Below are 24,521 nucleotides of genomic sequence, written 5' to 3'. Positions count from 1 at the left end.
TACAATTGATAGAACAGCTGAGTAATTGATGGAATCGCGAAACAGCTGGCTCCAATTTGGCGGGAAAATATGTCAAGTTCCGGGAGTAAATAAAATATAGTTCCAAAATAACTTTATCGTTTTTAATCCATTACTCCATATGTTTTAATTTTTTAATTTTTTAATATTAACTCAATGGTTTCCATTGCATTCAAACTGATGTTGATATCGAACCTTTGTCATGGCATATATTTTGGCCTAACCGGATGCGCATTCACACAAGTCAGTGTTTCGGTTTGTGTTCTTGTGCAGCAGCCCTTCTGCGTTTACGCAAGTGTAAACGATTGCCCGGTAAGTAAGGTTATATAGGAAAGTGAAAACGGAAATGTAAATATTAAGTGTTAACGAGTATAAAATATTGCTAATTTTTGATATTGGAAAAAAAATAAAACATGTATTAATTTGTAGAGTATAGAAATCGATTCAAACGTGATTCATCAAAATCTCTAAAATTTCATGATTGATTGATCATTTGTCATTTCCCTATATCTACCTATAGAAATTGATATTAAGATGAAACTTTATCAATCCAGTTATGAATACGTTTTAAAGCAAGTACAAATAAGACTATTTTGGTTATTATCATTGATACCAAGCAAAATTGTAGTATTTGGTTATTGTTTCTAAAAAAAAATCTTCAATGAAATATTGTCGGACTTTTGAACTAATGTCATAAATCATTATTAGCATTTTGAAGACAAATTATTACGCTATCGTAGGTCGTTTTTATATGCAAAGATCTAAAAAGCATCGAAAGTTTTCGTCGTTTTTAAATAACTAGGACAAGGAAACACTCGCAATACTCAATTACATTTTGGTTAATCGTCACATATATTCCGATGTTCTTATACGAATCGTATTGGCTCAATCAACAGAAAACCAGTAATGAGCAAATTCATAAATATATTTTATCAACAATTAACAAAAACAATAAATATGGATTTCCACAGACGACCTGTCATATAGATGATTTTACACGATATCTGAAAGATGAAAGAAGAAATGATTAGACGAAATTCCATACAATTATTCTTTTAAAATTAAATAACAACTCGAGATGTTAGAAATGCTATGAAATGAAATGGAACAAGTGCAATTGATTGATATACAGCGAGCCTTTAGGCGAGTGGTATATTGTAGTATTTAAAGAGCTAGATACTAAGCCACAGAGTTAAGATTCTATTATCACATAACCGGTATAAATTGAAATATAGAAATAACTTTTTCGTTGCTATAACAACAATGTTTTCTATGACGTCATTATTACTTGTGGCGTTAGATTTGCGTCTTACGATATTTACGACATAGCTGTATGTAACAAAACCTTTTATTTAAATCAAGATTGTCCATTGACGTTGATTATCCTTATTTAGATTTAAACCATTACACAAAAGTCTGGGTAAATCAGCGTAAGAATATCTATATTGACAATATTAAATTAGATTAAACATACTTTAGTACTGTTGCTGCATTGACAGACAAGATGCTGACGTCACTGTCTATCCCAGAAGACCATTGCTTCCGTTAAAGAGGAGTGGGAGGATAAAGACAACGAATACTGCAAAATATAATGTTACAATATAAATGTTAGAACGACATGGGGCATCAAATAATACCATAGGACATGTACTGTATAAGCTTACAGTTACAGTGATGTATGATGTAAAAGTAACATATACATATACATTGTCAATGATTGCACAGTTCATAAAATATACGATTTGCAAGAAAAATATATTTTTCCTATGATCGTACAGTTCATATAATATACGATGTACATGTAAAAATAAATTGTCTATAATCATACAGTTCTTACAATATACTTTGTGAAAGTAAGATGTATGTTTTCTCCCATATTTGTCGATGTTACACACTACTTAAATATTACAGTTTGCAAATATTACATTGAAATGTTCAATAAGTATTATCACGGCCTTACATATATTTCAGACACTCATTAACTGTTTTTTTTACTGCTGGATCTAATGAAAGTATGCTATTAATTATATATTAAAATATTTTGCTACTTACAGAGAATTCCAATCTGTGTATTTTCGCCGTCAAACAGACCACTTCCAGCTTGTGCCACACCTGTGGGTGGGAGTCCCATTGGCATCGGCATCACTGGGGTACGAACAATGGTCTCCTCGACGTATCCTTTTCCGTATCCGTTTCCGTATCCATGGCCTTTTCCGTATCCGTTTCCGTATCCATGGCCTTTTTCGTATCCATGGTATCCATGGCTCATGCCAATTCCAGATGATACACCGGAGACATATCCGGAACTGTATTGTGGATAATGCATTGACTGATACTGATGACTGAAGTCATCGAATTCGTCAGCCAAACATGCGGTGAGGCCGAGGCAGAAGATGGCGGCGATCAATGTGGCGGAAAAGCTCTTCATCTTGTCCTACAAATGTTTGAAATAGAAGGTTATTATAAATAGTAGGTTGGGGAAATTATTATGAGAACATTGATAAAACACCTGATAATAGTTATTATTTGTAGAAGGTTATTATAAATGGTAGCTTGATGAAATTAGAATGAGAACATTGATAAAACACCTGATGATAGTCGTTATCTATAACTAGCCGATATAGCAACGATGTAAAAACGTTAAAAATAAATCTAATTTTATACCGGGACAATAGCATCGTTTTTATATATTATGTTGTCGTGATAAATACATTATTTCTTATGAAAATTATTGCCCATCTCAGAAGAGTGATAATACTTAATAGTAAATAAAGATACCGAGTCTCGTAAATTATGACTTTTTGATAAAAAATTCTATAGGTTGATATCCTATATCAAAGTATTGGGAAATTTTATGTAAAACTAGGCATCTAAAAAAATAAAAGCAAAGAAATGTTTATGAGGTATAACTAATACATAATAAAGAGGTCAAATATTGATAATCTACGTGAAAATCCATCAAGCGGTGTAAAACACAAGATGGATATCAAAAACGTTTATTACTACTAATTCATTATTGTTTATAACTATTTCTTATGATCGAATACCACCATCACTGATACTGTAAAGTCACTCTTATAGAAATTACAACGTATTTGGTTTTACAGAATGATATATTACCCTAATTCCAACGAGGTACTTAATATTCACATTTTTGAACACGAAAACTTTTCTATAGACTTATCATAAAACAGCAAAAATCAAATTTGAAATTTCATGAATTTAATTAAAATCAAATCATTATGCAATAGACTTTAAAATTCCTCTATGAAGTAAGTCGAGTCTAACATTCAAATAAATTAGGATCATGTGTCCGGTTTGATATGTACGGACCCAGACGCGAATACGTAGATAGGTACTTACTGTCAATGTAGTGATTCCAAATGAATACCTTCTCAGTGAAGCCTCTTGTTTTTATACCTTTTAATTTTGATGCAATCACCGCCATGATGAAATTCAAGCTTACTGGTAGAAATATTCGCGACTTCCGGGTGTGGTCCGCCTTTGGCAGTACACGTTCGCCTCCAGCAGACTCGTGCTGGTGTAGGCGCGCTAGAATTACAATAAAATAGTAGGAATACCTAATTAAAGTACCACCATTTTACAGGTAACATCAGGTAGTCCGACTTTTATCGCCCTCGGGTTTATATAATTATTACCTAATGTATGTAATAGTGAATACCTACACATGTCGTTATTAGGTCACGAGAACATATTATAGATTCTCAATGGAATTCGTTACCCAGTTATCAATGGGCGTAACAGGCAGTAATCGTCACACGTTTTACGATTTTAAATGATTCCACTACTAATCAAATAAAAAATATTCGAGTAAATGAAATGATGTTCATTATTTCAAAAATAACAAACTTTTTTTCTGCTGAAACAAATTAAATCAAATTAAAATGTTTCTAATGACATTGAATGTCCAAAATAAATGTTTTATATTCATTACAAAAGCAATAGTCTGTCTGAAGTAACATCAATTTATACTTTAGAAAGTTTATTGAGCAGAAAATATAGCGGATAACAGAGTGATAATTGATTGAAACAGAAAGTTAACAATGTATAACAATGAAAAGCAGTTTCATTGCGAATTAAAAAAAAACCAAGAAAACTACAACTGCAGTTTAAACATACTGGTGCAAGAGACTTTTGATACCAATAGAATGTATTACAATGTGTTAATGAGAGCAGAGATTTAAATTTCTGTTGAGAGCTAAAAGAAAATCGTTCACTAAAGTCTGCACTATATGTGTTGTTTGTTCTCACTGAACAAACTTGATCCAATCGTTTTGTATTATCATTTTTTTTGCCAAACATATTTCCCTAAAGTCTTCGTAGTAAGAAATGACTGATAGTTTCATTTGTGTTGAGACAAGAACAAAGGGGATCAGGTGGGATTTCTGAACTTTAATATTGGTCGTTTGAGTTGTTGATGGTGTTGAAGTGTTTGGCGACGACATTAAGCTTAAGTTTTTATTAGAAAATGTGATATAACTGATGATTTAACAATATGTCCAATGTGTCGTTACCACTCTCCATCGCTGTAAAAAAATGTTCTAAATGATTATGTAAAAGACTATTGTTCAAAGAAGGGTGTAGTGGTTTGATTGTTGGTTACAAACACGTTCGCTTTCAACAGTCGTGTGTTGGTGTGTAAGGCGTGCTATAAAATAGTAGGAATGGCTAATCAAAGTACCGCTATGTTATAGGTAACATCAGGTAGTCCGACTATCATCGCCCCCGGGTTTATGTAATTATTACCTGACGTATGTAATAGTGAATACCTACACATGTCGTTATTAGGTCACAAGAACATATTATAGATTCTCAATCGAATTCATTACCCAGTTATCGGGGCATATGCCGTCATGGTAACACGTTTTACGCTTTCAAATTATTTCGCTACTTTTTTGATAAAAGATATTCGAGTAAATGAAATGATGTTCATTATTTCAAAAACATAACTTTTTTCTGCTAAATTAAATTAGATCAAATTGAAATGCTTCTTATTACATTGCAATAGAATTCATTACCCAGTTATCAGGGGGCGTAACAGTAAATGAAATTGAAATGGTTAACAATGAATTTTCTAAAATAGATAGATAAAATAAAAAAATAAATAACAATAACAATGAAAATCATAGTGGATTATGTACCTTTTACAAAATAAAAAAGACAAATAAATATGTACATTAATTAATAGTGATAATGATAATGGATTATGACCCCTTATACACTGCAGTGCATTTGGCATTTACATTTGTATAATCATACTTGTTCTAGAATGCTGCGAATAGTGAAAGTGCTTTATATTTATTACAAAGGCAATTTATATAAATTTTGTAATCGCATGTTAAACGTGTAAAAAGTAAAACCTTATTTGGTACGAAAGGAAAATTAGAGAAGAACGATTGGGTATATCGAGTATGGCTTTAAAGTTGAATGTCGCTCTCTATAAACCTTCAAAGATAGTCTCTGATTGGTCAGTTTTTTCTCCTGAAGTGCATTAAGTTTTGGTATAATATAGTCCAGAGGAGGATGGAACTTTATGGAATATCGAGGATGTCTAAAATCAATGTAATTACTTCACAGCTACTAGGTCCAAACTTCTCTATTATTGTATTTCTTTGAAAAACAAAATTAACATTCTTTATAAAACATTTTAAAAGCATTGTCATTACTTTTAAGAATATATTTTATAGAAATGTTTGTAAATACAATGTATACTGCAAAACACTATATCATACCGTTTATAACAATAATTGATTTCATTTGTATATATGCATTTTGTGCACCTAGGAGAGAACTTATATAAATATTATTGTTCAATCTCTTTTCACTTACATTATATATTGAAATTAATTTTTGTTAAAATTGTACTCCGTCTGATAAACGCTATGATTTATTATAATCATATAGATAGGAATGTTTCATTGCCAATGTATCTGTTATTTCAAAATAATAAATCGTGACAGTCTCCACTGTTTAGAATTTATTTTTAAGTTGTATTGCTGCTAATTTCACTGTAACGATATGTAACTTAAACATTTGATATTTAAACATTGAAATGTAACTTGATGATTTAGCTCCCCAAAAGCATATGTCGGCCTATAAGAGAGCCGAAATCTAGGAATCATATATTCCCGGTTTTGAATAAAGCGCCTTCAATCACCGCCATGTTCACTGACTTCGGGTTTTGTCGGATTCCTAATCGTATCACGTGACTGACGTTCGACACGACCTGCACGTGGTGAGCCAGGTAACTAGCGTAAGCACACATGTGTTTCTTTACGTTTTCCTTCTGGCCTATATGAGCAAATCATGCTAGTATATGTCCACAAATTAAGTATTTGAAACATCCAATTTACACATTACCGTAAAATGTTGTGTGTATCAAATATTGTAATGTGCGAGCATTATTTTCTTTGTAGATAGAGTCTGATGAGGTCGACCACATATTTTGTTTATGAAAAATTGTTGATATTTTCTCTTGGTTTCACAACTCTCGTTTACTTCGAGATTGTCGCGACGATGTTCGGAGGAGTTCGAAATGATTCGGCATCTTTCGAGCCTATTTTTCACGTGTACACGATTAAAAGATTTTTTACTTTTATAATTAAAGATACTTCCAGTGCTGCAACTTTATAAAAGTGGTAAAATTAGAAAGTTTGTAACTCAAGCAGACGGAGAAAAATATGTATAACACCTAAACAGTTTTCACTATGACCAAAAGAGCGAAAGTTATAGACCATACAACTTTAAATCTTTCGTAAGGTATGTTGGACGGGTGTCGTGAAAGAAACTGCCAACGACTATCTCCCGGATCTTTCATTTATATCTGCGGTTATCATACTTTTCTGGAGTCTTTTATCAAACGGATGTTTTAATTCAATATTTATGTAATCTAGTTGTATTCTGTTACTACGATGGTGCATAAGTGCTATTTTTTCGAGCATCTTAATTGTAAATAAATGAAACATCACAGGTTCTACTAGAAATAAACACATTTATGTTCTGTAATGATTTCATCAAAAACTGATTATTTTATCCTTCCATCCAGTTGTATTGGCTTGCTGATGTTTTGTTCTGGTTGATAGTTGTGGTTTACGCCACCGACTACTCTAAGCATGAAGAAAAGTGTGTGTCAATAGTGTACCCTAGCTATTATATTGTGAAACCTGTTTATTTTGTGTGTTTATAAAGAAGTCTTTGTCGTAATTCTGATGAATTTGGAAGATTCTGTGTCTACAATTGTATTTTAATGATAGCATGAAAATCAGCGTCTTCAAATAAGTGTTATTTCCTGATTCATTGTGATAGCAGGAGACACATGAAACATAGCTTTTATGACTAAGAATATAAATAGTGTGACATTCATACCATTTAGTAAATGATATTTACTGTTAAAATTCAAATATTTTAGCTCGCAACTCCTTCCTAAAAATTCCTTTAAAGTTTTACCATTTTCTCTGTTTATCATGATGTAAATAAGTCTTAATAAAATCTCTGCTATTAACACTATTCACATTGATAGGAATCCCCATTCATTGTTTAAATCCACGGATGTAAATCTTCGGAAACTTGTTTTGAAATGGAGTCTCTCGAAATTTAAAAGCCAAGAAAGAAAGTTTGATTTATAGTACAAAACAACCATTAAGATCAAACGCACCCACAAAAGGTTATGTACTACAAAATCATACCATATACCATATCATTACATTACGCATGAACAATGTTCTGTAATTTACGTTCACGAATTCGCAATCCAAAAAAATTAGCGAAAGTTTATCTTCGAGAGTTAATATCTACACCATTCATATTGATAGGCATTTCTATTCAATTTTTTAAATTCGCGAATGTTTATCTTTGCGAACTCGTTTTTAAAATTTAAAAATTGCGAGAGAAAGTTAGTTATATAGTGCAACGCAACCATAAACACACCAAAAACTTCTGTACAACAAACATTTCAAGCTTCCCGTTACAGATAAGGGTAGAGAGCAAACAAAGTCTCATGTATATTCATATAGGCATATTTATTAATAAATAATGAGCGTCAAATGAACAGAACAACATGAAGTGATGGATTTCCACAGATCGTCCAAACAAAGAGTAATATTGCGCGACATCTGAAAACAAAGAAAAGTAAAGCATGAAAATACAAATTTATAATGATTAATGTTTTCATTAACTAAATTATTACAGCGAATAAATATGATAACAAGATATATTTTGCTCTTTTTTCTTAAGAAATTACGAGCCAATCATGGTGAAATTATTACCATTTCAATGATTATACCAATGCTTCCTTGTATATTGATTGATACTCTTAAGTAAATGATTTAACAGAATATAAACTATTCCACTGTTTTACGAAATAAGGTATTTGGAGATACACAGACGTGCGGCGTTAATGAAGTGTGAAAAATCCCAGATTTATACAAACAGATAATAGTTATTTGTTTGTTAAATACCTTAATTGGTTTGTAGGAAATCTAAATAAATGCCCAAGGTAATGTATGACATCAAGACAATCGAATCAATGTATAGTTACAATAGCTATTATACAACCAGACTGTAACACTTTTGTTGTTCTTATATCACATAATACTTACACATATTGTAGTTTAAGACACAGAAACAGCGAAGTAGCTGGTTTATCCGAGGATACCTCCGTTAGATCTCAGGAGGAATGGCAGGAGAAGGAGAAGGAGAACTGTAAAAATAAATAGACTTTATTTATTTATCAATGATTAAAACAAAATGAATAATATAACAAAAGAATGCCAATTTCAAATACGTTTACTTCAAAATTGTTAAAGTGCATTAGTGAATTAAGTAATTCAGTGTTAAAAACTGCAGATGTATCATTTTACGTACTGGATACAACATATATATCCCGATTGGCTTCTGTCACTTCAATACTCGATCTTAGTAGATAATTAATTCGCTATAAAGCAATAATGTCAGGTATTTTTCAGACATGATAAAATCTATGAAATGGCTGATTATTGTACTTACGGAAGCCATTGTTACCGATACCGAAGAGATCATCATCACCGAAACCTCCAGCGGCGGCGATAGGAGCGGCAGCAGGGGGTGGGAGGTACATGGGGGCAGCATATTGGCCCATTCGGTATCCATGAGCGGCGGGGTATCCACCCACCGCATACCTGGGGTAGCCGTAGTAGTCATCATCGTCATCAAAGAAATCATCCTGTCCCAGACAGGCGCTGAGACCCAGAGCGACGACGACGACGACGAAAAGAGTGACGTTGATAGTTCTCATCTTGACTGAATACCTAGTGAAATAGTTAGAATTGAATTGACAAAGTTTACTAAATTAGCTAGCATTTATAAAGTTAATACTGAAGTCTAGTTACTATTTACTTCAAAAGAGGTTGTACACAATTATTCATATTGATTCTGCTATTTCCAAAATGGCACAACTGAATTCAAAGCAAGAAAACGATGGAAATAGAGAAAATAAAAAATAAAATAATTGAATGTCCTAAGCGGAATGGATTTATACAAGGTAAATATTTTTCCTAAAACTCATTGAAGAAAACCACTTATTAATTTCAAGCACAACACAAATTCTTAGCTGAGATAAAATTTTACGATGTCATAAATAAGCATGTACTTACTTTACTGTAGACTGCAAAATACTGAAGACTGAATGAAGGTTGTGTCTTTTATACACAGAGCAGAACTTCCGGTGTCAAGACAGAGAGACGTCGAATTCCGTCCTGTTCAGTTTTTACATGCCCCTTGGCATGATTTATGTCTCGGATAAAATTCTTCAGACTAGCCCTATAACCCAACGTATTGGTATTACGTGAGCCATATACATATTACACATGTCTCGACCAAAAGGAAGTTCTGCAACATTACACATATGCAATCAGTTGCATTCAAAGGAATAACGTCTTTCATTTTCGGTTATATTACCAATATATTAGATACGTAATATGCAAGAGTATGTAGTAATGTAATTAGAATGCATTTTATAAATGAAAAGCGAAATGATAGTTTAATATGAAATAAAAATCTGATTTTGGTAACTAAAATAAAAATAACCAAGAATCAAAGGGTGATTTAAAACAATAATAAGTTGATAAAGGAATACTAGTGAATGGAATGATAATGCACTATTTATTTAGAAATTACCATGTTCATCGAAAATGATAAATATGCAGAGAAAAATAATGGATTTAAGATATTAACATTTCGAAATAAGAATTATACACCAATGCAGATAAAATTGAGGACAAATGGTCCCTTTATGCAGTCAAATATTATACTGTTTTAAACTTCAGAGTAAAGACAAGGAATATCACTGTTTGAGGTCTGCACATTAGCTTGTTTCACTAGATGAACATCACAGAACATTGAATGTATCTATACAATTATTGTATAATTACTATCGTTCTTGTAGTATTCATGAGCGAGGACCAACAATATTTGTATTGCGAGGATATCAAAAGCAAATATAAAAAGGAATGTGCAATAAAGATATGATTCAATATAAAAGAAATCTGATTCGATACACATAAATCAGCTCAATATTGAATACCCAAAGAACAAGTCAAAAACGCGTACTAACAAAAGGAGAAAGAAATAACACATGTAATGATAATTATATTTAAAAATTAAAAATTACCACAAACTGTAAATTAAAAATTTTCTCAACGAAATATAGCAAAAAGTATTATTTAGGTGTCACATACGATAACATGTTTATTAAGCTTATTGAAAATTATTGGAACTTATTACAAGTTTTACAAAAGGAGAAAGTAAAACAGCAATGTATATTTTCTTTGCTTTTACATTATAAAAGAAAATATTTTTGTTTCAATTCACATCACAAACCCATATCTAAAGTTTAAATTTTATTTATTGATACTCACAATAAAAGAAGAAAAAAGGAGGGAAAACCAAATTATAAAACTAATAAACAAAATACTACTCGATACATGCAACAATTGTAACAATCAAAGCGAGACTATAGAACATATGTTATTGTCAGAAAACAATGCTGAGTCAAGTTTATCTCAGTAGATGTTTATGCACTACAACCATTTTTTTAAAATTTCAAAATTATTTTATTCAGTGATTTTAAAATTGTAAAAACGGAAAGGATGTATCATATATCATTCCAATTAGTTTTTCAATACTTCATTTAAAATGCCACATAATTTGATAGGAGGAAAAAAAGATTAAACCTATTATAGAATTGAAGACTGTCCTTAGAGAATGGCTGAAGATATAATTTATTTTAATTGAATAAAAGATTTCTTTTTTTTTTAATTTAATATATGATGGTTAGTTATGAACCTTTTCTAAAATAAAATGGTATCAAAAACTTTTGCCTAATAAACATTGGTTAACTGTCCAAATATCCTATATTTATCTAATGATCAAATACTCAATGATTGGTAAACTAGTTATTCATTTTAATGTAAACATGCTATGTGGTTCTGCTTTGATCACTCCACTACATTTCAATCTACGTATGCGTTCTTGTTATCCCCAGTTAAATAGATTTTATTACTTGGATAGGTCTATGATTCCTCTTTTTGTTTTCTTTACTTTTCGGCAACTGTTTAATTCAGTTTTTCATATTTGTAAATAATTCATTACTCATTCATATTTAATTTCAACAAATTTTATTGCAAATAAGATGCAAATGGATTTGGCATCAGGTAAAGGCTATATTAGCCATCTCCAAACATATCCGGTATGGTACAATTATCAACAAAATAGTTTAACATTTGATATTGCATCTTGAATGAATATTACTTTAGTGTATCTCCCCAATCTATCACCATTGAAAAATATTTTAGGTTCTGTTATGAAGTCCAATATACATTGTACATTGCAATAAATATGTATTCATTTCTTCATCACAATGGTCACAGCCATGTAATCGAGTTTTTGTGTTAAAATGCGAATGGGGGATATTAGGATTGCGTACTTTGGTAGTGAGTGTTAATATTGGTTCATTAAATAATGGACTAATAAAAAGATAATGTTCGGCTATTTCATCACCAAGGCCACAAAAATACGTTGGTGAATCTCTGAAATGATCGCGATAAAGGTAAGAATTTAGATTGTAAGAGGAATTTTTGAGCTGGCATAAATACATTTTTTTTTACAATTCGAGGACCTTTGTTCATAAAGATATTCGTTATATCATATTCCACTTTATTAATATAAAAAATGAGTGTTTAAAATTGAGCAACAGAATTAACATTCGAAAAATTTAGAGCGAAAGAATAAAATTCCCTAAAGGTACTTAGAAAAACTATTATAGTAACTTGCAGTTCTGTACATAGGAATATTAAAATATCTTGTCATCCTTAGTGGATATATCTCATTTTCAGGCTGTCTTAAAAATGGTTGTACCCTTGCTTTCAAATGCTCTGGAGCATGGCCATGGAGTATTTTAACATAATACTGTATTAAGTTTGTGTTTTTACACCGATCAGAGAGATATTCCCAAGCTAATTCTTTATAAAGTATATCATCAGAGGTACCTCAGCGCAATCCCGTTATAATCCTGGTGGCGGTTTCTACGTAAACAGACTCTAGCAGAAGTGTACACTGTTCATTACAGTTATCCCATAAAATATCTGCATATTCTAAAATAGATATATAAGTTTTATAAATGTTTAAAAAATATTACGTGAAACTCCTTTTTTAATATTTCTAAAATATTTATCCTCTTAAAGGCTTTCTGGTATACATAATCTATATGATGAGTCTATTTACAATCGTCCAAAAGTAAAACTCCTAAATGTCTATGTAAGCTAACTGTATTAAATGTGTTATTGTCAAAGTATATATTGGAATGAGTGACGTTTAGTTTCCTTGAAAACATTAATGATTCAGTTTTTGTGGGGTTAAACTGTATGCCCCATTTCAGAGCCCAGGTACTTGAAGAAAGGTTTTGTGATAGTGTATTGGCGGCATAAATTTGGTAATTATCAATAACTTCACTTAATGCAGTGTCATCTGCAAACATAATTGCAATCACTTGTAACAATATTAGTTATGTCATTTATATATAGTAGAAATAAAAAAGGGGCCTTAGGCCTATCAGGAAGATAATATCTAAACCACCCTAATAATTTCCCTTTAAAAGCATAATATTTTAATTTATGTCCATGGGGAGGAGGAAGAGGATCAAGGTCATTAGAAGTGGAGATTGCAGAGAAGTATGTACTTAGTTGTTCCGCTTTTTCAAAAGGATGTTGGAGAATAAAGAAGTTTGCTTATTATCAATTTTCAACAAGATTTAGCAATATCCCATCATTTGTCTAGAGACCAGTGCTTATTATTTAACGATGATTTAAGTTTCTTGATTTGTTTTCTCTAATAAGTCAATAGTTTCATTTCGAACTAATTTGTACCTTATCAAGTGAGTCGGAGAATTTGAAGTAAAAGCCTTATTGTTATGGATGCGGTTCTTCTGTCTGACTTTAATCTAATCGTGTTAGTAAACCAAGGCTTATCGTTTGGTCGGACTGTAGATATTCTCTCTCATTTACATCATTATCACCTATATTATCATTAAATCTATCAATATCAACACCATCGTAATTATATATCGGTTTATTATATGTACAGTTTGTTTATATACTGAATAGGATGTAAAAAAGTTAATAAGACGATGATCACTGCAAATTGGACCAAGAACATTTGTATCCCTTATTAAATGATTGTTGTTAGAAAGAAAAATGTCAACTATCTACTGAAACTTTGAATTAAATACTTTCAATGTTGTTACACTTTATATATCTTCTTCACTTACAGATTACAGTATCCCTTGTATATATACTCATTCATATTCATGTTTATCTAGTCTACGCATCACCTATAGGAGAGATGAAGAAATATGTACACTTTAATGTCATCTTAAAGTATCCTATCTAGCCTTCAGAGCTAGTTTCAGCTGCTGCATGAAGAATTTGTAGGTAATAATATGGTTAAAAACTTACCAGCAAAATTTGGTGGAAAATTTTATATCAGGGAAATAAATTCTAGCTGTTACTTTTAGGTGACCAGGCGAAGTCCTGTGATGATACCAGAGTAATACAAAATAGGAATGAATACATAGCCAGGCGAGTTCTGTATTCTTCTTAAGAACCATGTAATAAATGGTACTGCACTTCATATTGTAATTATAGGACACAAAACTATTAGTCAAATATAAACATACATAGTCAGACAAATCCTGAACTTTGGTAAAGAAACAGGCATGAAATAGTCCTGAACTAAATATCCTAGATTGTATGGGTGTAAGATTTGGGGCAGAAGAACTAATTTATTAAGTAAGATATGCAGCAGCCAAAACTTCCAATAAGAAACAGGACGATATGGTAGTTTGTGGAGATGGGCATCTCAGAGTGATGCTAAATATAGAAAATTTACTTAACATGCATGATCCCATTTCGAGGTCATGAGGAGAGTTAAGAGCGTGTTATAAAAGAGCAATGCTAGCATAACGGACCAATAGAAACTGAAAGGAGTGAAGAATGACTATTCATATTGCATTTGCTGTTATTCTTATAAAATGATCTATAAATTTTGTCGTGTTTTGTATTTGCTTTTTGTTATCTGTCGTTTAAAAGAATGGTTTTATGTTTTAGGTTATATTCTAATCTACACCACTTAGTTCTAGTCTAAACTCTTCTTTACTGTATCTATTTTAGTCAGTCATGACTATCCAGATGACATTCCAGCGACTTGATTCCACCGGTTGGGTGAGTATACTATAAGTACAGTATAATGTGAAATAATGTTTTGACGTATAGCTCTAAGTAACGCACATTTCGAAATTATATCATTCCAAAGTGCAAACTTGAAATAAATACTAAATGTGAAAAAATATACAATTATTGCTGTACTGAGAGTCATAAAATGATAATAATGGTGTGTGGCTTCTGGTAAAATGAGTGTAAATACCATAGCTTTTATAAATTCTCTTAAACTTACATGGGTAAGAAGACTTTATCAGACTAAAGAGAAATGGCAGACAATTCTAAAAACTTTTATCAATATTGATCTTCTTTCAAATTGTGGTTCGGAATATATAAAGATGTGTGAAAATAAATGTAAAAATAAATTCTGGAGTGATGTTTTTAAATCGTGGTATATGTTAAGCTCAAAATATAACGAGAAAATCTGTCAGGAAAACATTTTGATGGCTCCTATTTGGTATAACAGTGATATTAAGGTGGATAGGAAGATAATCTTCTATAAAAACTATTATCAGAAAGGTGTGTGTATCATAAATGACATTGTTAAGAGTGTAGAAGGAAGTTTATTTTACACATATCAAGAATTTATTCAGATTTACCAAGTTAACACAAATTTTTTACAGTACCAAGGTCTTGTTTCAGCTACCAAAAAACTAATTTCTTCATATGATTTACAAAGAAAACAAATTCATTATCCATATATGCCTATTAATCTGCAACTCTTTCTCAAAGATAGAAAAGGATCAAAACTGTTTTATAACTTTTTAAACAAGTCCGATATAATACCGTCCGGTCCTAGAAAATGGAATGCAATTTTTAACAATATAGATCATGAAACTTGGTGTAAAATATATAAAATTCCATTTAATGTTACAACAAATGCTAAACTACAGTGGTTCCAATATAGATTAATCCATTATATTTTGGCAACAAATTCATTTTTGTTTAAAATCAGAGTAGTTATCTCCCCTCTTTGTGTACTCTGCAATACTGAGCCTGAAACTATTACACACTTGTTATGGGAGTGTGACGAAGTGCAAGGATTACTTGAAAGTTTTGACACATTATTACAAGCTCTCTTAATTCCCTTTTCTGTTAATATAAAATCCTTTCTATTTGGACTCTTGCATGAAAATTATCTCCATAGTAATAGAGTGGACAATGAAATTATCATAATTATAAAGCAATACATTTACAGAATGAGATGTTTACACAACTCATTAAGCATCAACGCTCTTATCAACACAATTAAAGACCATTATACAATTCAAAAATATATTTCAAATAGTAAAGATGAAAAAGTAAAACTTAAATTTGAAAATGAATGGAGAAAATGGGAAAAACTAATCAAGTTATAATTGCACTTTGTCACACATTTACTTTATTAAACTTTTTAAATCCATATTTATAATTTGTTTGTTTTATTTCATTTTATTCCCCCCTTCCCCTTTCCCTGCACAAAGCCGAAATTGCATTTTTTTTTTTTTTTTATTAAAGATTTTTTATACAGTTATAATTGTTCCTCCGTCTCCATCCTACCTAGACTCTTTTAACTTTTTTTCTTTTTTTTTTCTTTTTTCTTTCTTTTCATTTTCCTTTTTCTTTCTTTATAACTCTATCACTTTTTTCTTTTTCTTCTAATCCTGTCTTTGATTCCTTTCCTTAATATTCAGTACAATATAATTTTTCCCCTCATCTCCAAACTCCTAATTCGTATAATTTTTTCTACGTATGTACTAGACATTTAAGCTTCGTATTTGTATGTAAGTGAATGTATATGCATGTGTTAAATATATGAGTGTATGTTTTTTAAGTAAGTATGTATGTGTTTGAGAGTCTATTGAGTGTATTTGTATATTTAATTGTACTGATGAAAATCATGAATAAAAAGATAATTATAAAAAAAAAGAAATAAAATAGCTATGTCACGTGAAAAAAAAAATTTAAAAAATGAGTGTTCTTTTTAACAACGACACGTTTCATATAAATTAATCCCTTATACAAGGAGACTCGTTTGATATAAGCAACAAAGAAAGGAACATTTAATCGGAAATAGTCTGGACCATTCATATTTTTCTTAGTCTAACTCTCGCCATATTTCTACCTTAAAATCAACATTTTTGTGTTCTGTAGTACATAAGCTGTACTAGTACACCGCAAAGTACACGTCCATTTACATGATTATCTTGCTGAATAAAATACAGTGTTTCAGTTTTAACTTGATTCTTTGTTTTGTTAAAAGTACCATTATAAAACCAAATGTATTGCCAGTTTTGTTTATCTTTAGTAATATAACATAACTGAAAAAGTATATGTCCATAAACCATAATCATTCCGGTGTATCTTCTTTAGTCGTTTGATTGATAACGACTATCCATCCGAGTGTTCGAACTTCGGTGAAGCAAATGAGATAATGAATGGTATTTCGGATATAGTCCATCCAAGTGTCATGAGAGCAACTTTTGTTTGATGTTGTATAGTCTCAACACTTTTAAATTCTCAAGTAATGAAAACATAGAATTAAAATTATATTTGTAGGTTTTAATTAACAAACAATGAACGACAAAACAAAAACATATATAAGTTAAATCGACAAATGAACAAAAGGATTTCCACAGACGTCCTGTATTAGTGTAATATTGCGCGACATCTGAAAATGAAGAAAAACAAAGTATTAAACAAAACCTTTAAAATCAAATAAAATCAACATTTAAAGTGAAACCTTGTTTTTTTTGTTCTGGGTCATTTTTTAAGGATGTAATGACATTAAACATAGACCATTCTTTGTTGTTTAACTAACGTGACATTTTATTGTATTAGATAAAAATAGGAAGGTTTACAATGAGGCTCATTCTTATTTATCGTGACGAAAATAAAACATTTGTTTTGGTTTGCACTGACATTGTCTTCATACCGATACATTCGAAAACGTATCACTATCACTGATATCGCTGGGATTACATAATTTACACGCGCTCAATTATCAATATTATCTCATATCCCAAATAAATCGAAACATTTTATAAATGCTTAAACAATCTCCGCATAGAGGGATTATCTGTCCTGAACTAAATAAGATACACATAACTCTCTCTCAAAACGGATTAGGATAATGTTACGGTATACTTACATATATTTTAATTATTGATGAAGTGATCATATTGTGAACAATAATCTATCCGAGGAGACCTCCATTGTTGTTGCTGAGCAGGAATGGGAGCAGAAGAAGCAACAGCACTGTAAATATGAAACATGGATATAATGAACACAATTTTCAATTATTATGCGATGATTTGAAACAGGATTTAGAGAAAAAAAAGTTATAGTATACCTAAAATGTGAAACAGGATACGGTAAAGTGAAAACCTTATACTACATTGTATAGAACAAACCAGAATGAAAAATAAATGGGAAAAAATCATACTACATGTATAATGTTAAAAAACGAAACGGAATATAGAGCCATCATTGAACTAAAGTATGAAATATGAAAAAGAAAAAACTAGAAACATTAAATACCCGAAAATATTGAACAGGTTATATTAAAAACATTTTTACTGAATGTAAAATATGAAACAGATTATAATGAATATTATATAAAACGGTACCTATGGTAGACTCTAAATTCTCAATAGGATATAGCTTTACATTAAACTATGCTGTTACTTGTTCGGACAGGGACTTAATGATTTATAGTCCTGTTGACTGAAATTGTATTACTGTATGGAAGCATTGCAGAATTCTCTTGGTTGTATGTCAACTTACCCCATCCGTTTCCAACGCCGAAAAGTCCTTCGTCTTCAGCAAAAGCAGCGCCAGCACCGAAAGCAGGAGCGGGTGGGGGCATCATGGGGGCGGCGTATGGGGCCCTCACAACTGTCTCAACAACCTTTCCGTGTCCCTTTCCGTATCCCTTTCCGTATCCCTTTCCGTAACCCATTCCGTATCCCTTTCCGTATCCGTAGGTCATTCCTCCTCCGTATGAGAATGAGGGGTATCCACCCACCGAATACCCGGGGTACCCGCCGTAGTAACCGTTATCATCATCAAAGAAATCATCCTGTCCCAGACAGGCGCTGAGGCCTAGGGCGACGACGACGACGAAAAGGGTTACGCTGGCAGTTCTCATTTTGACTGAATACCTGTGATAGTGAAATTGATACATTTAGCTGGATTTCAAAGTTTATAAATAGTCTAATGTTAAATAGTACAATATGCATTATTTTCACAAAGTAGTATGTAGATAAATTGATCAAAAGCAAATAAAATGAATACCAAATTGATGTAATATGTTATGTCCAGATATCTAAACTGTATGATATGTTTAGGTACTTACTTTACGGCGAGCTGCAAAATACTGACGAGTTTATGAAATGTGTGGCTTTTATACACAGTACAGAACTTCCGGTGTCGCGAAGGAATGTAGAACAAACTGTTGGTGTCCGTACCGATTCCACAACATGACGTATGCTGATGCAATCGCTCCAGACAGCTAATGGCAAGCACCCTATGGACTGCCATTGACGGGAAGAAGCAGGAAGCACTGCGCACAACGTTACATGAATATTATGTATTACCTTCGTTACTGAGATAATCTATATGACCGTCAAATACTTTTCGGTACTTCTTAGTCCTAAACAAAATATGGTAAAATATGAATTTATGTCAAGTTGAAATTAATTTGGAAATAAAAACAATTGTTAAGTGGCTTATGATAAAGTTGTAGTTTTATGTAAAATTTATATATTCTGTTATTACCTTACATTTTTGTTGGATTACATATAATTGTTTTAAGGTTTTGTTGTGTACCATATAACATGAATATTCGTTGTTTTTATATTCGTGGTTCACTAAGTAGCAATCACGGAAACAACGAACGTTTATACACAACGAAAATGTCTAGGTATACAGAATCTATAATCAAACAATCGAAACTCTCTGTATTGATTGTTCGGTAAACGGAGTTAGCAGCAGCGCCACCTACAAATGCCATCAATACTCCTATCACTTACTGTATAATTGCAGGATGAAATAAACAAATAAACAAACAATTCATCTTTGTGTTCCAAATATAATAATTTATGAAAGCAGCAAGAAGAATCGACAATAAACGGCTAAAACAAAACAACATAGCTATTAATGCAAAGTCATACATGTAACTTTACTATATGATGTTTTAGAGTCCCTAATAAGCACTAATACCAAATTGTGCAATTTTAGGATGACAACATTTTATAGGAAACTTTCTTGAACAGTTTGTGAATAAAAAACCATGTAATCTAAATCATAGTAAAAGAAAAATGCACAATCAAAGTAATTAAAGTCATTCAAGATTGAACACATCAGGTCCTATTACATTTACCAGATGGAAAAATTGCTACAACTTTAGTGCTATGGGGTTCTAAATTCAAATATTTTGCTTTCATTCAATGAAATTAACTAAGCTATTGGCTATTGGCCCGGTTAAGATTTTAATTGGAATCTATATTGACGCATTCAAATCTTAAATGGAAAATGACAAAAGAGTAAATATTTTGATACTCATTTATGTAATTGCAATGCCTAGCTATAATATGAACTTTGAAATGATAATTGTATTCATCCGTCAAACTTCAATTAATGAATATCTCTACTTGCAGCAATGTTACAGGACAGCAAAATATGGAATCATTTTGAAAATAAATGTTTTTGTATCCGATTACAGTGCAATTTTATACGACTTCACACGACAATATTTCCACTGTGATATATTTAAGTGAATGCTAAATTGATTATGGGTTCCAAGTTTGATAAATCCTTTAGAAACTATTCAATATAGTCAGTGGAATGTTTAAAACAAATTTTCACTCAAAATTTTCAATTTTATGAATGTTTCAACTTCAAAGTGATTGTATTCAAGCAACTACAGGGAAAACGGAAGAATTGTCGATTTAAGAGGAGACATGGGATGGTGTTCTACGAAGACAATACAAAGAACAGATATGGTATTAGGTAAAAGTAAAGTCAAATCCTACAAATAGACTTATTAATACTATTCAAAATTGGTCTTTAAGCTATGGTCGGTCTTTAGACACAAGAATTTGTTTAATGAAATAACCAATAATGTCGATGTTCGTAACTCTTTTAAGTGTATTAGAGATATTCTTAATTGAACATGATGCATTTGAATTGCATAGGTATGTGTGGAGTGATAGAAGGAGAGATAGTCAGAATAAACTTCGTACTTAAAAATTATACAAGTCTCATCTATATTGATTTCGAGGCCCTATAGAAGGATCATCAGTTCATTTAGATGTATTAACCTGTCTTTAGCTGTAGAAACCGGGTGATATAATAATTCCAAAGTCCCTTTGGATCAAAGAATTTGTACATATTGTTCATCAAATGTATTAGAAAATGAAAATCATTTTTAATTGTATGTGAGTTTTATTCCGACATAAGACATCAATTGTTTTTACATATGATAAATCTTTTCGAAGGTTTTTATAGAATGAGTACTGAAAAGTTAATTTTTATTATGAATTTTGCCGATAGTAAAATTTCATCATCAATTTTTTATAATATATTTCATAGGTGAAAAAGAACACAGATCTTAAAACATTAGGGGTGATAATGTATATTTGAATAAGAAAGTGCAGGCATCTGATTTTTTTTATTAACAATCCAATTTTATTTTTATATGGAAAAATTGAATACATACTTGCAAATATAGGGCTGATTTATGTACATTCGTTTTAAATAAGCTTTGTCACAACCAGTATATGTTTTTTGTTTGTTACATAAGCCAGTTCGGCTGGACATTTTTAATTGTCATATAGGTATGGAATGTTGCAACATATGTAAGAAAACGTGACATTGATCGATTGATTGACTACACATTGAAGTTTTTTTCCGAAACGAAATCTTTTGGAAATCGGATCGAACTTGTCTAAGAAATAAAGTAATAAAAGAAATGAATAACGTCATTATAGCCTCCAGGTTCACAACAAATAAAAGGGTGTTTTCTAGAGATTTATTTTCGATCTTTAAGCAAGCTCCCCTTACAAAATTATGTTTACTTAGTTGATAAGATAGATTTAAAATGAAATAACTGATATTATCGAATCACAATTTATACATTTAAAAAAAGTTGATTTCGTAAAATTGTCATGTTAACTCAACAGGCAAACATATTTTTTGATGAATCAGAATTACACATAAAAAGAGCAAGCGTCATTGTTTCAGTGAATTATTGTTTTCTCTTTAAAGGATGTTACCATCTTCCAATATTAGTTTGTTTTCGAATTTTACAATTGAATATTATTAATTTCTTTGCATAAATAAAAGTAGGGTTAGACAAAATTTCATAATCCGTTCTATCTCCTTATAATAGATAATAAAAGCTAGTTGTTAATAGCCATATTACGGGTGTTTTTTAAAGAACTAATTCATATTTACAAATTGTGTAGCTGGTTTTATTTTATAATCATATTCTAAAGTCTATTCATTAATTATATTCTATAGTTAAGTCATTTTATAATCATATTCTAAAGTCTATTTGTTAATTTATTCTAGAGTTTTTTTAAACACGCAATTATATTTTAGAGTCTCGCTTTTCTAAAATTATATTTAAAAACTATATAACTGTCATATTATTTTATCATTATAATAGTTGCGATATCAAAGCTTTAATCAGGTTTTGATTACGGTATTCTGACTTAAGTAAGTGTATGAGTATTGTATTATATACTTTTTGATTATGATGTTTGCATTGAAATAATTTTTGTGAATTTATGTAAGCATTTGTTTGTTATACATACTAGTAGTATGGTCGTAAATATCTTGATTTTTAAGCGTGTATTTGTTAAAAGAAGACTATTACAAAATGCGTTGTTCATATTCTACATTTAAGGTTATGAAATTATATGTAACGTCATACCGTGACGGAGAACAGTCCGAGTTTCCTCAGACCCTGTCACCAGACAGAAATCCCGACATGTTACCTAAATTTAAAATATGTGATATTCCGCGGGCTACAGACACAACAAGGAAGTATATGTGGTCGTCACCACAGGGAGGTTTATAACGTTTTCTATGATGTTATGTCAAAATGCTTTAGTTTGAGTTACACAAGACCAGTCGGGTTAATTAATTTAAGTTATACGTGACATATTTTTCATACTCACGAATCAAGATGAACTTTTAATATTTTGTTTATCACCAAAAGTTACCAACATTTTGAGAATTAAGTACTTTCAATGTATAGGTTTTAATTTTACATGAACAAATAAGAGCTGAAAGGGATTTTGGCAGTACTACCAAAAATCATTATATTTACATCTTTAATGAAGTGAAATGAGTACATACGGTCAAACCATGAAGCCAAATGGTGGTCTACAATTTCAGTTAACATTTTAACCGTTCTTTTACCTATGTGAAAGTGATTTCTGCAGATATATTTCCTACTTAGCATACATAAGGCATAAAAACCAACGATCTTTCAATACATAATTTTTGTTTTGTAATTAACGTTTATAAGGTATCTGAAGCCATTTAAATGATTTTTACAGCTTAATTCATCAAAACTTATGGTTTTCAATAGATTACTGTAGAAAAAATAGTATGTCAAATTTTGCCCAGTTACGGCACATATAATTTTAAATGTTAACGGTACCAGTACTACAGTAGTCTGAACAGTGACCTACTGCTTATGTATCTAGTACAGCACATTCGAATTGTAATGCAATGCATATTTGAGCAGGTTAGCACAATGGAAAATACACATATTTGTAATGATTGCTTTATTGATGACAATTCAAAAGGAATCAGCGCAACCTTAACAAAAACGGGCACGTTAAATAGATAAATCAGCTGGTTACTAGAATAGTTTAACAGTATAAAATATATTGAGCTTTAAGAACATGACTGTGATGGGTAGCTATCGTAAATAGGACCTGAAACTAATCAGAATTCTAGAGTGCAATGATCGAGGTAAAATATAATCTATGACAACACTAAGAACTAAAAATATATTGTCGTTGGATTATCTCTAAATAGGGTCATAAAAGGCCCACTACTTTTCCTGAGCAAAATTTAAAGGTTTCTTAAAAACATCGGTAACATAAGAAAATACATATCGATGACCTTAGATGATTTCGCTGTTTTGTCGTCTAGCGCAGTGATATTCAACTACTGCGCATTAGTAAGGTCTACGGCGGGAAACATAAGACGACCCGAGTTATAAGAATAAACATTTCATTTATTTTAATTAAATATTTCAGAAGATGATATTTCGGAAAAGCAGTGGGGCTTTAAACAATGAATGTAATAAATTTTATGATATCATGCTTTTTAACTTAATCATTATGGAATTAGCAACACTTCTGTTTTATGAGGGAAATTCTTTGTTTTGTGTTGATTATTATGAACCTTCATAAATATCATTTTGTTCATTTTGTTTTGTTTCAATCTTAAATTATTTTATTTTTGTAAATTTAATAATATATTCGTATCTTCATTGGATAAGATAGAGGTCGTGATAACCATTTGTGGCTGCAATCTGCTATATGCATTAATTGGTGATACAACCATACTTTGTCAGACGGGTGGCGATATCGAACAGCTTTCAATCCAGTCACTTTCATTATAAATATAGGACTTAAATGAGTGTTTATTTCATATGAAAATCTATGAAGCCAGTCTTAGAAGTTTTTATTTTAGAAAGCCTTGGCGTGCAAAAATTAAAACTTCTAGACG

At 31.0% G+C, this 24,521-nt stretch overlaps 2 protein-coding genes across 2 annotated transcripts; both read right to left on the bottom strand.

The window, feature by feature from the left end:
• Positions 1-927: 927 nt before the first annotated feature.
• On the bottom strand, positions 928-2,446 carry LOC138322421 (uncharacterized). The gene is made up of 3 exons (XM_069266450.1): positions 2,071-2,446; positions 1,493-1,597; positions 928-1,022 (listed from the first exon to the last, which is right to left on the bottom strand). Exons 1-2 carry the CDS (start codon positions 2,444-2,446, stop codon positions 1,539-1,541), a joined length of 435 nt encoding a protein of 144 aa, XP_069122551.1. The 3' UTR covers positions 928-1,022; positions 1,493-1,538.
• A 14,869-nt stretch (positions 2,447-17,315) lies between these two features.
• On the bottom strand, positions 17,316-19,324 carry LOC138322420 (uncharacterized). Its single transcript, XM_069266449.1, has 4 exons — positions 19,123-19,324; positions 18,552-18,928; positions 17,917-18,023; positions 17,316-17,436 (listed from the first exon to the last, which is right to left on the bottom strand). The coding sequence occupies exons 1-3, from the start codon at positions 19,305-19,307 to the stop codon at positions 17,962-17,964; spliced, it is 624 nt and encodes a 207-aa protein (XP_069122550.1). The 5' UTR covers positions 19,308-19,324; the 3' UTR covers positions 17,316-17,436; positions 17,917-17,961.
• Positions 19,325-24,521: the final 5,197 nt, after the last annotated feature.

Source organism: Argopecten irradians, chromosome 4 (genome assembly GCF_041381155.1).
Source record: "Argopecten irradians isolate NY chromosome 4, Ai_NY, whole genome shotgun sequence".
In the NCBI taxonomy this organism is placed as follows: domain Eukaryota; kingdom Metazoa; phylum Mollusca; class Bivalvia; order Pectinida; family Pectinidae; genus Argopecten; species Argopecten irradians.
This window is presented reverse-complemented; position numbering and strand designations above follow the sequence as displayed.